The sequence below is a fragment of the Harpia harpyja genome, chromosome 20 (assembly GCF_026419915.1).
Source record: "Harpia harpyja isolate bHarHar1 chromosome 20, bHarHar1 primary haplotype, whole genome shotgun sequence".
In the NCBI taxonomy this organism is placed as follows: Eukaryota; Metazoa; Chordata; class Aves; order Accipitriformes; family Accipitridae; genus Harpia; species Harpia harpyja.
The window spans coordinates 19,094,859-19,107,110 of record NC_068959.1 but is presented as its reverse complement, the minus strand read 5'-3'; the positions used below and the strand labels follow the sequence as shown (position 1 = coordinate 19,107,110).

At 37.0% G+C, this 12,252-nt stretch overlaps 1 protein-coding gene across 2 annotated transcripts in view; it reads right to left on the bottom strand.

Annotated features, from left to right (window-relative positions):
• The window catches only part of RANBP17 (RAN binding protein 17), a 166,580-nt gene that overhangs the window by 38,394 nt on the left and 115,934 nt on the right, over positions 1–12,252 (bottom strand). For both annotated transcript variants that reach the window (XM_052772235.1, XM_052772236.1), the window contains exons 21-22: positions 9,551–9,658; positions 6,969–7,051 (exon numbers count right to left, since the gene is read on the bottom strand). In XM_052772235.1, the coding sequence (XP_052628195.1) occupies positions 6,969–7,051; positions 9,551–9,658 (191 nt within the window). The remainder of the gene's footprint in view (positions 1–6,968; positions 7,052–9,550; positions 9,659–12,252) is intronic.

Below are 12,252 nucleotides of genomic sequence, written 5' to 3'. Positions count from 1 at the left end.
TCATGGACTCATTTTAAAAGGGCCTAAGAGTGGGAACAGCTGATTTCAAATTAGCAGCAGAGGTGAAAGACCACGCAGTGCCTGTTACCAACGCCCCAAGCCATCAGCCTATGATTCAAGGGATGCAGTGCTAGAACAAAGACTAGTGTTTTAGCATTAGTTATTGAAAAAAATATGAAGTACGGTGCTATGCCTGACTAGATAAAAAAAGAATGATCTACTTGTAACATTTAGCAGGAGCTTCAGGGGAATATTTTTACACACTATGGATACTACTGAACATAAACTAATTTACTGAGGTACTTGGAATCAGGTCAAGAACAACTCTTCAGCTACTGAGGATATGCTTACATTTATAATCCCTGTGGTGGAGGACCAAAATACAATTTTATAAACTCCTATTGTTAAAAGAAACAATTTAAAGACATTAAATCAACAGAAAAGTGACCTTTGACATGCTCAATTTAAAAATTGTGTTTGAAATTCATAGCTCCTGTCAAAATGAAAACTCTGTAAAGACTAATCAGTGAAGTTTCAGTGTTACTACTGAGTTAAAAATCAAATGAAAAAAAAAATCCAACTTGCACCAATTTCTTCTTAATGTGGGAAAAATTGTATGACACAATCTTAAAATATACTGACTTTCAAAATTCTCAATAACTTCCTTTAATACAACTTTTTGCCCTGCCTTTGACAGCAATGTCACTTACAAAAATTATAAACACTCTGAGCCTCAGAGGTGATACAAAATTCTGACAGGAATAAGAAAAGGATTTTTAAAGATATTGGGTGAAACTGCTAGATAGGAAATAAGGGCCTGCATTTGGCTGACAACTGAAGCATTTAATTACCGAAAGACTCCTTAGTACATAAACAAAGGAGCTGGAAGAAAAAAGTGTGTGTATGCAGAGGTGGAATACAAAACCAGCAAAACAACAAACCGGGATGCTCTGACCGAAGATAACATCACCATGCCTCAGAATCCCACAGGCAATATGCACCAGAGCTCTTTGCACAGCTCATTCCCTCACTCCCTCCTAGATGTGGGAGCATGTCAGGACAGGCAGCTTCCCTTTCAGTTCTCCTCCTTAATTGCTTTTACAGTAGAAGCTATAATACAAAAATGATTTCCTTATGGCTGAGTTTCATTTAAGCAGGGCTTGTTCCAGATTTCAGTCCAATAAGCGTTATGTATAATAATACAACTAAATCATGTTTTAACATGTGTGAATTAGATGAAGATAAAAAAAAAAAAAGACTCTGGTGAGATTAAACAAAGGTTGTGAAAATTTATCACGTTTATAGAGAAAAAGTGTTTTTTGCCTTTTCCCCTTTCCTATTTTTATTATTCACCACTGCCCCATAAAGATGGTTTTGAATGTATGCTTTCCAGGCATTCAGAATGCTAGGGCACTATAAAGAAGTGGCCATATATACAAAACAAAAAGGAAACCATGAATCAAAGATGAGAGCGAGCTTCAAAAACTCATTTTTTAGAGCTTACACAACAACAAAACATGCATAAAACCTCTCAAATCAGCACAACGAGCATGCATAGCACCAAGATAAACTTGCCAAAAGAAACTGATTATGAAATCGGAGTCAATAATGAAGAGCAGGATATTTTGGAACAACTATCACAAAAGAGAGGAGAGCAGACCAATGGCAGCTGAGACCAGCGAGCACTCCACTTTGAAGCTAAGCTGCTGATTAGAAATACCTGTTATACAGCAAGAATCAGTTTAACCAAAATTTTGAAGAAGAACTGTTATCTTATGAAGTTGCTGGCACTGAATGGATCACCACACTAAGTTTTGAAATACATGTTCTGGAAGCAATTTAAAGCTCATTAGAAATAATTGTGTCTGGCTACTGGAAAATGTGGTAAAATTTAATCCACATCCAAATGCTACCTGGGCTGTGAGAACAGGAAATTGTTTTGTGCTACTGTGGCTAACCTCATTGCTGACCTTGAGCAGTAACCGCTACAACAGCTGAAAGCTGAAGCAAAATTAAAAACTTACATCAAAGTATATCATGACAGAATGTAGATAAATAAAAACAGCATATTGAAAATATTATTTTTAGGTCAGTCTCCTATAATGAAAGGGAAGAGGTTTACTAAAATGTAAAGAAACTACAAAACTAAAATAGATGGTCCCAAGATGCATTGAAACATCATTCCTATACAACCGGGAGTTCAAAAACACATAGTAGGGAGACTTGTACATACAGAATTAAAAGTGAAATATATTGGGGATGAAGAATGGTGGACTATACTATTCCAACTCGTTTCAATTTTCTCCTCTCAGTTGTTTATTTTAAATCACTCTATCACTCAGTCAGACTGGCTCTAGCCATAATGGACAAGACACAACACCCCTTGCCAAGCAGCTGCGGAGTCCTAACAAGGATAATTGACTATCTAAGTGCTTTTTGCATCCTACGCCAGGCTTTACGTCTTTTGAATATATAGCATTTGTAAAGACATCTTAGAATTGTCTTCAGCACTGTATCAGTATCAGTGATAAATGAGAAGGAGAGGACGCACTAGTACTACCCTAATCGCAAAGCTGGATCTGTTAAGCAGAATTAAACACTTTGCTGAGGTACTTATTTTCAAAACTACAAAGAACTCAAATTTTATTCACTGACAACTGAAGATGCTTAGCGCATCTTAAAAATAGGCATTTTGGATTTTTTCTGCTTTGCAGTCAAACATATGAAATCTCTATATGCCAGTCTAGAAAGGAAAAGAGTATATGCTTTAGCCTAGAAAAGAGATTTCGGCATCCAGACTCACAAGCATTCACATACATTCACACCCCAGAAACACAGTTCCACCCTTTTCTTCCCCCTTTTCTTTTTAGCCCAAGCACAGATCTTACAGTACATTTAGATAGTAAATGGAGGTACCATTCAGACATAAATGGACATCACAAACTTTGGTAAAATTGAAGATGGAAAGAAAGCGACATGCTAGGTTACCAAATGTTTGTTTCAAAGTTATTCCCATCTAAACAACAGTACAGGGTTTACACAAAACATGTCCACATATAAATTCTAGATTATTTTCATCACCTGAAGGCCATACTTGCAAAGCATCTGTGTGTTATCCAAAACTGCCTTGATCAGTGTAGTCCAGACATAGGAAAAAAGGCAACGTTACGTCAATAATCACCAGTGCACTGTGCTCTGATATTGGTGAAAAGATTCACCTGATGCCACCTCCCTTCAGTTACTAATTCCTTGTCTAAGTGTTGACAGGACAGAGACGTATTTCAGATCACATTTTTATAGCAAGAAGACTCCCAGCGGACCTAAGTCACAACTGGAAATTTTCGTGTTTAATTTCGTGCAGGTGAAATTTCTGAAAATAATACTTCTACTAGCATTTTCTGTATATCGTTACATGTGAGAGAAGAAAGAAAAACCCTGTTCTAAAACAAATTTAAATTTCACTTACCAATAGAAGTACAATACAATTAAGCCGTATTTTCATTTATTGTTTGTATAGTATGTTCTTCTAAGAAAGAGAAGCAACCAGCCTAGGCTACGCTGTCTGCAGGAGAGGGACCAAGTCTTTCCCTGGAGAGCTGCTGAGCTATGGGAAGGAAACTCTTACTGTCAAGGGCATGGCAAGGAAGAGAGGTGAGAGGTAACAAGCAGAGTTGGAAGCCTGGTGTTCCAACAGGGATTGCCAAGAGGAGCAAAGACAAGCAGGTCTCAGGTGATGGAAAGAAGAACTTCTCAGGGATGAGAGGGGGCTGGGCAGTTTATGGCAACCCAGTCGGTCAACGGATTAACTGAAACTAAGACTGAAAGGAAGGATCTTCCCACAAGGACAGTGTGATGAAAGAAAGAGACGTTTGCTTCTATTCCCGCTCCCCGCCCCCCGCGTCTCATGTCATCACTTTGTGTTTCTCTCAGTTTAAAAAGGCAATTATTATCATATAGATTTCAATCAAATCTATCTCGAGTTTCAAGTGTCTTTTTGATCAACTTTGAGGAGCTTACTATAAACTGCAGGCATATACAAGAGAGTTGGCTGACTTGGTAAGATAAATGAGCATATACTGTCTGTTGTCATCTCTTGACATTTACTGCGTGTCTTCTCTTTTTTTCTCTAATGCTTCAGCCATAAAATCATGCTGAATGTGAGAATCTCAGCTATTTTCAGAATTTTAAGTTACTTTCCGTAATGGTACAGCAGAAAATGTGAAAACTGAACCCAAGGATTAGAAGGCATGTACGTATTCATTCTTTTAACTGAATCACACAGTTTTTCAGAATGTGGGGCTGAAAACATTGCTCAAGAACACCACAGTGAATTTTATGATCATCACTTGGTTTATTTGTTTATTTTTCCCCAGATGTCTGCCAAGATTACATATGCTTAAAAGACAAATACACTTAAAAAAAAGTCATAGAGTACTATGGATTAAAGTTTTCCTTAAAAGCACAATTATTAAGATTTTCAGGAAGGCATTTGAAATTAATGCAAAATCCCTTAATATCAGTATTTTTATAGGAATTTGTAGGTTCAAAAGATCATACATAACTAAAGTAATGAATTCTTATAACACATTTCCAGAAGAGTTATATCTTTGTACACTGGAATGTAAATCTCATAAACTAGTAACTGCCAATAAAGCTAAAAATGTTAACAGCAATTATTCAAAGCTGATTAATTGCAGTATCTTGAAATACTTATAGTGGGCAGTAAAACCTTCCCAGAGTGTAAGCCAGTGACCGCTTCAGAAATAGCTGTAGCAGTTTGAAATAGCACCAATCTAGGATGTTTATTACAGTGCCCACAGCTGAGCCACGGTGATGGCCAGGCCAGTGCTGCCCATCTGTGCCAGTGCAGAGCCAGCTGGAATATTTGAAATCTCTGCTCTAAGGGGCCAGTTCAGCTGACTGCACTGGGAGGTCTTTCATGTTGAGTTTGCAGTGAGTCCAGTCCCAGAATAAATATTACCAACCACTCACAGGAAAGAAAACCTAAACAATTCCTCTAAATGTCACACCTAAGTAGTGGAAAGATCACTGATGGGACCCTTTCAGACACTGATGATAATATGAATGTGTTTTAAAAGCAAAATTAAAAAAAACCACATAGGTACATTGAGTGGAGGCTTTCCCACATCTACGTCTTTCCTCCACTTTCAGTTGATAGGTCATTTAAAATGTTTCCTTTGGAGGATGTTAAGAATAGTTCTCCTCTTAAACCTGTGTTGAGTAAAATGTCATCCTTCCATAGGAAAACAATTATGAAAGACACGAAGGAGAAGCATGAGAGAAAGCTCTTACTGTCATTTCGCTTCTTTCTATGGCACACATCTCCAGATACATGCCACAGATCCCTAAGTATCTTTCACATAATTTAACAAACTGGGCAACAGGTGTTTGGACACAGGCTTCAACAGGCTCTATGGCTCCACTGCTTAGTTTTAAATCTTAAATCTGCACTGTCCTGAAATTTTCTTTTACACTGCATAATTAAATTCTAGCAGGAGCCAGAAAATGTCTGGTCTTTATGTGCAAGAGCTACCAATACTTCAAGGCTGAGAATTTTATGAACTCCACATACACACCATAAAAGCTGCAACTGAAAGCAAAAGGTTTCTTTACAAAGTGTTTTTTAGGCGTGCATTAGGAATGAAGCAGGTTGAAACCAACTAGCGTGGTTTACTCAGCAAGGTGTAGAAACTTGATGCCAACAACTGAGACAAATGGATGCCCAATAATACAATATGTTTTTCATAAGTGCAGAAAGGATGGTAAAGGCTGGTTGAAAAAAAAAAAAATTAAAAAGGAAAATGTAACTGCAGTGGGATCAGGCACCATAAGACAAGTAGGGTTGAAGCATCATCCTGACTACACTTGATTTTTTTTTTTTTTAAATCATCAAAAGAAAGTTTACAGCAATTAAGTACAAGGGCTAACAGAAATTGAGCAATAAAATCTAAAAGTTTACCTTTTATCTTTTCATACATGGACAACCTTATTTTTATTTTGCTTAATAGTTCTAACAAATTTACTTAAGAACATAGCTAAAAAATATGCTTGCTTACTATATGGTATATTTGAAAAAGAAACAGAAAAATGATTTTTGCAAGGAGTGCGAGTTACTTGGGTGTGATTTTTTCTGTCATAAATAAATGCTTTATACACTCTGCATATACTGTTTCCATGCCCTACAGATCAAATGCAAAATTACAGTTGAAGTTTTTTACACAGGCAGCCGTGTAACACAGTTTCCAGACCCCCAAAGCAACTTGAAAGCAGTAAAAGCAAATCTGATGCACCCATTTTCTTTCTTTAAAAGAAACAGGACATTTATCGCTCTTCCTGTTTACACAAACTACAAACAAGGTTGCTCTACAAAAACTTGGTAATTTCCTTTCAAAATATTTAGAAAGCAAAATTGTAAGCTACAAAGTTAGTTGGAGTGTCATACATACTGCTGGTGTCAAAGACCTGTTGCGTTGCATTGCATGCATGAGTGGGAGTAGTAAAATGGAGCAACTTATTATAAATACTTTTAACAGTGCTCTAGGGTAAAGCTGTTATGGTCCTATTATGTTTTGGAACTGCTGGAATATAATTTGAATACATAAAATCAACCCACACCTATCAATCAGTAGCCTAGATCAAACACCTCATGAGTACTTGTATCTTCGCTGAAATACATTTACAGTTGCTGGAAGACAGGCATTCAAGTTAAAAAAGCGATACAAGCAACAACGCTACATGAATGAACCCTGATCTATGAAAGTAAATGAGCTCCAAAGGTCTGCCACGTAAGCTCTGCACTTTACAAAGGGATGATACTTGGCTGTAGCATATTACAGTCCTGCTACGTATGCCACAAATCCATCAGTGCTCAGCAATATGAACAGGATTTTTATATCACAAGACAGGCAAAGAATTATATTGCAGAGGAAACATTAATGAATACCTACCATACGTACAAATCATTTTACTAGCTTCTCTGAAGAGAAGAATTCCATTTGGAGATGATACATCAAAATTTAAACGTTGCGATCTAAAAAATAACAGCAAAAATATTCAGATGGTCATCGAAGCAGAAAACTGCAATGGATTCATTCCTAAAACAGAAAAAACATTTGCTGATTACAAAGCACAATTATTTGACAAACTAATTCTAGCTTTCAGTCCAATGATATGCACTCTAGTTATCTCCATATGTTGCCAAAGAAACAAACCTATGACAAAAGACAAAACAATTTAACCAGAAAACATGACCAGACAATACACACACAGGTTTCAGTGACGGGTGAACATCTTCCGCCCACACTCAGTTCAGAAGAATGCTACAAAGGTTCCGTAATCCAAGCAGTTAGGCTAACTTTTACCCTCCTCCTGCACCTGGATAGCTTTTAAAAATAAACTAATGCCCACTGGTTATTCTGCTACATACAATCTGTGGCAATCACAAGCCAGTTCTCCGAGTGTAAATTGTAACACATGCTTTTTATGAATATTCAGACCTGAAGAAGATTGCACCATGTTATCCTCCCTGATGCACATGTATTACCAAAGCCAACAAGAACCACTTTGCTCCCAATCTGGAAACCCAACAGTCCGTGCCAAAGCCCCTGTTGCATCTTTCCAATCTGTCTTTGTGATAAAGAAGCCTAAGTCCTAGTTTAAGCCTAAGTGAAAACCATTAAGTACTTAAAAGTTAATTTTTAATACAGGTCTTAAGCTTCTAACTAACCTCAGCAAAACTTACCCTTATTGTTTATTTGGACTGAAAGGGAAAGGAGTCATCACTGAGTAATGTAAACCCGAGTATCCCCTGGCTGACCTATGTGGTAGTGATCCACTTTTGATCAAACGTGGAGTCCTTGTATCACCCCTATCACAGAGACAGCAGTAGGTATCCTTCTTTGCTGCAAGTCCAATTTTTTGTTGTCTGAGGGTCCTTTGCTGCAAACTCTGGAGTAAAACTGGGTGTTTATAAATGAATAAAATGTGTCTTGTGTAAAACATTTGTGTACTCCATATGCACAAAATGATAATGGCTGGCAGAGACAGAAAAACCCAAAACCAGCAGATCATCTCAATATCAGAATGGCATAATGCACAATCTGAGACTCTGTAACGTATTTTAACCATGTCAAAGTATATTGTATAATGCATTCTAACCTGTAAAAGCTAATGCAGTACACAACTCGTGAAAAAACACCATCCCAGATGATGTTTTCTAAAGGGAACAAGGCAGGTTTTCTGAATAGCAATAGGTAGAAGAATAACATGAATATGGAAAGTAGCTTGAAGAGCTGTCTTTTGCATAAGATTTATTGTTCCAGTTCCTCTTTGCTTTTGTTTACTGTTATTAGAGTTCTGTGTTTATGCTTTAACAATCTTCTCTTTCAGTTTCAGCACTATTAGCGTATACTGCTTGTGCATTACATCATGAGTAAAAACAGGTTAAACTTTTCCAGCAACTTATTATACTACTACCAGAATAAAAGACATAATTAGCCGACACAAACCAAAGAGGGAGTCACAGCGAGCAAGTCACCACAAACAAGAAACAGGGAACTCTGCCTTAAGGCTCGTGTAGCCATTCAGGGATTAAATGCACATCATACACACTAGCGTTTGACTGGGAGCCAGGTCTGAACTTTAAGGCACCGTTTTCCTGTCACTAGGTTAAACAAAGTATTTTTTTCAAATTTCAACTTTTTTTCCTTGTAAGTTTGATTTGCAAGGCAAAATGAGAAATGATGAGAACACATACTTCTTTGCTGAAAACTCTAATTACTTGGTCATGAAGATACCCAGCACAGAGACTTTCACTATCAATTCTTCATTTAAAAATCTTTTTTTCCTTTGGGCAATACACTAAATATTTCCAAGTGTAATGATAATTTCCCCAAATAAATTGTTCTGTTACTTGTGGTAAACCAGGAATTTTATTCTAACTACTGCAATGTCAAGTATTGAAATCACCTCCCAGAATCATTCTAAGGCTTCTTTGGCTAGCCCGCAGAGAAGATTTTAGATGGGAGAAGTTACCTACATGTTGATTATAAATATTGCTGGATTAGATACCATTCTCTCCTATTTTGGCTGGAAGAGTTGAGTCACAAAAGAAACTGTAAAGGGAGTTGTGGTTTTACAGACACATATGTATGCTGCTTGGCTTAAGGCAAAAATTCAGCCTGCAGCAAATCTTGACAGCAGACAATTTTCCGATATTTAATTACAGAGTCAGTATTTATCCCTGGTTAAAGCATACACTTCCCCTAACATTGAATAGAAAATCACAGTAGTTTCTCATATATATTCCTGTAATTAACCCTTACCAGCTGATTTTCTAACACCTACCATTTTGGTAAAACAATACAATGACACTGAAAGCTGAGTTCTGCTTGCGAATTTTGCTCCATAACACAAAAGTAGCAGTCTTAAAGCCAGATATCATGAGGACAAGCAAAATACAGGAAGATGGAACAGAGAACGCATACCATTGCAGTATTCATGACTTACCTAATTTTCACGTGCTTCTTACCTGTTTTGCATGAATTCTGCCATCAGCTTCAAGATAGGGGTTGTACACGCAGGTTCACGGTACCACAGTTCAATAGCTCTTTGCAGAACAGAAATGTATGCAGGGTATCTTCACCAAATGGAGTTAAGGAGTATACTGATAAAATGAACATCTTGCAAAACAACTTCCTCTAAAACTGTACTACACCAGTAGGGGGGTGGGCCAGATAGAGACCTTGGCAGCTCATTCTGACAGAGGCACTGCCAGAACCTGTAAATTTGAGCAAGTCTCTGCTTGGAAGACTAAATCCTTTGGAAATATTAATGGTTAAGTAGGAAATAGTTAATATACTAGAGCTGTAATGAAGGAAAAGGAAAGCAGTTTGTACATGTGAAGCTAACCTGTAAGTACATATATAAAATGAGCTTGGATTTTTAATGAATGGCCTAAGTCACAAATGGCAATTTAATTTAAAAAAACCACAGATTTACATATTAGCAAATCCTGGGCCCCAAATTTCAGTGCCACCTCATATATATTGTATTTGCTATATAAATGGTTGGGAACAATTTGACTGTATGAAGTTGTTTCCAGAGCATTCAAGAAGAGAATTCAGCCAAACTGTGTGGGGAAGACCAGCAAAGTTAGATTTCTAGAGAACTCTTTCAGGAAAGCTGTTTGCTCATCAGCCCCCAAGAGATATCTGTTCCTTTAAAGCAGGATTTCAAAGAATGCAATACAGAAAAATATAAGTTTAGTAGACTCTGCAATGTAACTTAGAAAAAAAAAAAATCTTATGAGTTACTGACTGTATCAAAATATTTCATGCAAAGATTTGATAGAAAGCTGACCCCCAGTTTTCTCAAAATACTGAAAAAAGAGTTTATTTGGATAAGAATGCAGACTGGTAAATGGAAATAAGGTAGCACAGCTTGATTGGCAAAGAATGAAACAGGTTTTTTTATATTGAACCAAGAGATTTTAACTATACAATTTGCTATTAAAACATGATCTAGCTAATCTAGTCAACGGTTTTGTTTACTAATAAAGTTATTTTTCATTTTTAACTTTGTTTCATGTCATATAATTCTGTTTTATTCAACCACATGAGAAATAGTGACTATTCTTAGGAAAATGCTATTGCCTATTCAGACAATAAAGGGAACTATTGTGAATCTTACAAAGCAGAACACAGGCCAAGCACTCAACATGGGATTGTGAAATAAAAGTCTGAAATACATAAAGGTTTACACGCTTCTAGGACATGTAGACACAGTCATGTCTCAGTTCGATATAGCTCTTCTGGTGGAGGCTAAAGCCGTCAGACATGGCACTACTGATGAATGACAGCGCGGTGCAGACAGATGGAAGGCATTCTGGCTACTGCTGTCTGTCTCAGGCATCTAAAGATTTGTGCATTTTTGCTGCCAGCTGCTTGAGGCACTGCAGGCATAAACTATATATAGCGGAAGAGGCTGACGTGAAATATACTTTTAGACCTTGCTTCTCGCTCCTTTGTGGGGTTCTTTACATGTTTGAATCAAACAAACTAGAGTTAAACGTACCATGGAGAGTTATCCAGTAATAAACCGGGATTTAAATTCAAATCCCACTTACCTAGAATATCCTCAAAGGCCATAGATGATCCATGCCATCTCATACCTTGAAAAATTCACTAATGCCAGTTCCATTTTTTCTGAGGTGGACTTCCAATCCAGCTCACTCTCAATAGAGGATGCTCAATATTCTCAAGATGCAGCAGATGTCACGTAAGGTGCAGAACTAAGCTGTGCTATTAATTCTCCTAAGTCATGCCTCTTCCTTAGCCTTCCTAGTAGCCCCATGTACACAAAAGGGAGATGGTGCAATGCTGCAAAGCCCCACTGTGGAATTTCATGGGAAAGAAAGCAATTGCCTTTTCAGATTTCATGGTGAACAGAGTATCTTGACAGCTAAACCCTACCATCAAAATGTAAGTCAGCAGTATCAAAGGCTGCTAATACATCCAATATGATTCGCTATCTTAATTCAAAAACTTGAGTCCATATTCATTGACAAGGAAAGACTGGAAACTACAGTCAAATTTTATAAAAGCTAGGGTGAACAGAAAGGCTTCAGCAATTTATTATTCCTTTTATAAATCCAATAAAGTAGAATAAATTGGTTTTAAAGAGAATATTATTTTTAAGTGTTTTTAACCACAAGCTTCAAGGAATCTGGCTAAGTTATGAACTTAACCTGACCAGTCAGTTCAAGCTCAAAGGAATTCAGACTGCAAAAAATGATACTGAGGTTTGAATCAATGCAACTGGCAATAACAGCTATTACAAACTGATTACCGATCAAGTAGCCCTGTTTCATGAGCAAATGCATTCTCCTCTTCTCTTGTGATTAGGAAACTTCAATCTCTACAGCTGTTTGTTTGGCTCTTTGAAGTTTGTACCTAATCCTGAAGCCTTAAAACATATAAACTTAAAAATCTAGTTCTTCAAAAACAGAATCATTTTGAACAAGCCATTTTATTGCTGCACGTGGCTTTATTTTGTTAAGAAATATGATACGAATGTGGATAAATATGTAACAATGGTAGTTTGGTGAAAACATTGTTTTGCTTGTCCTAGTGATCCACATCTGAAGCAGCATACGATCAGATATCCGAGTATCTAGGTCAACTGGAACTTTTAAATGACTACTAGATAAAACATCTCAATGGCAGATCACTT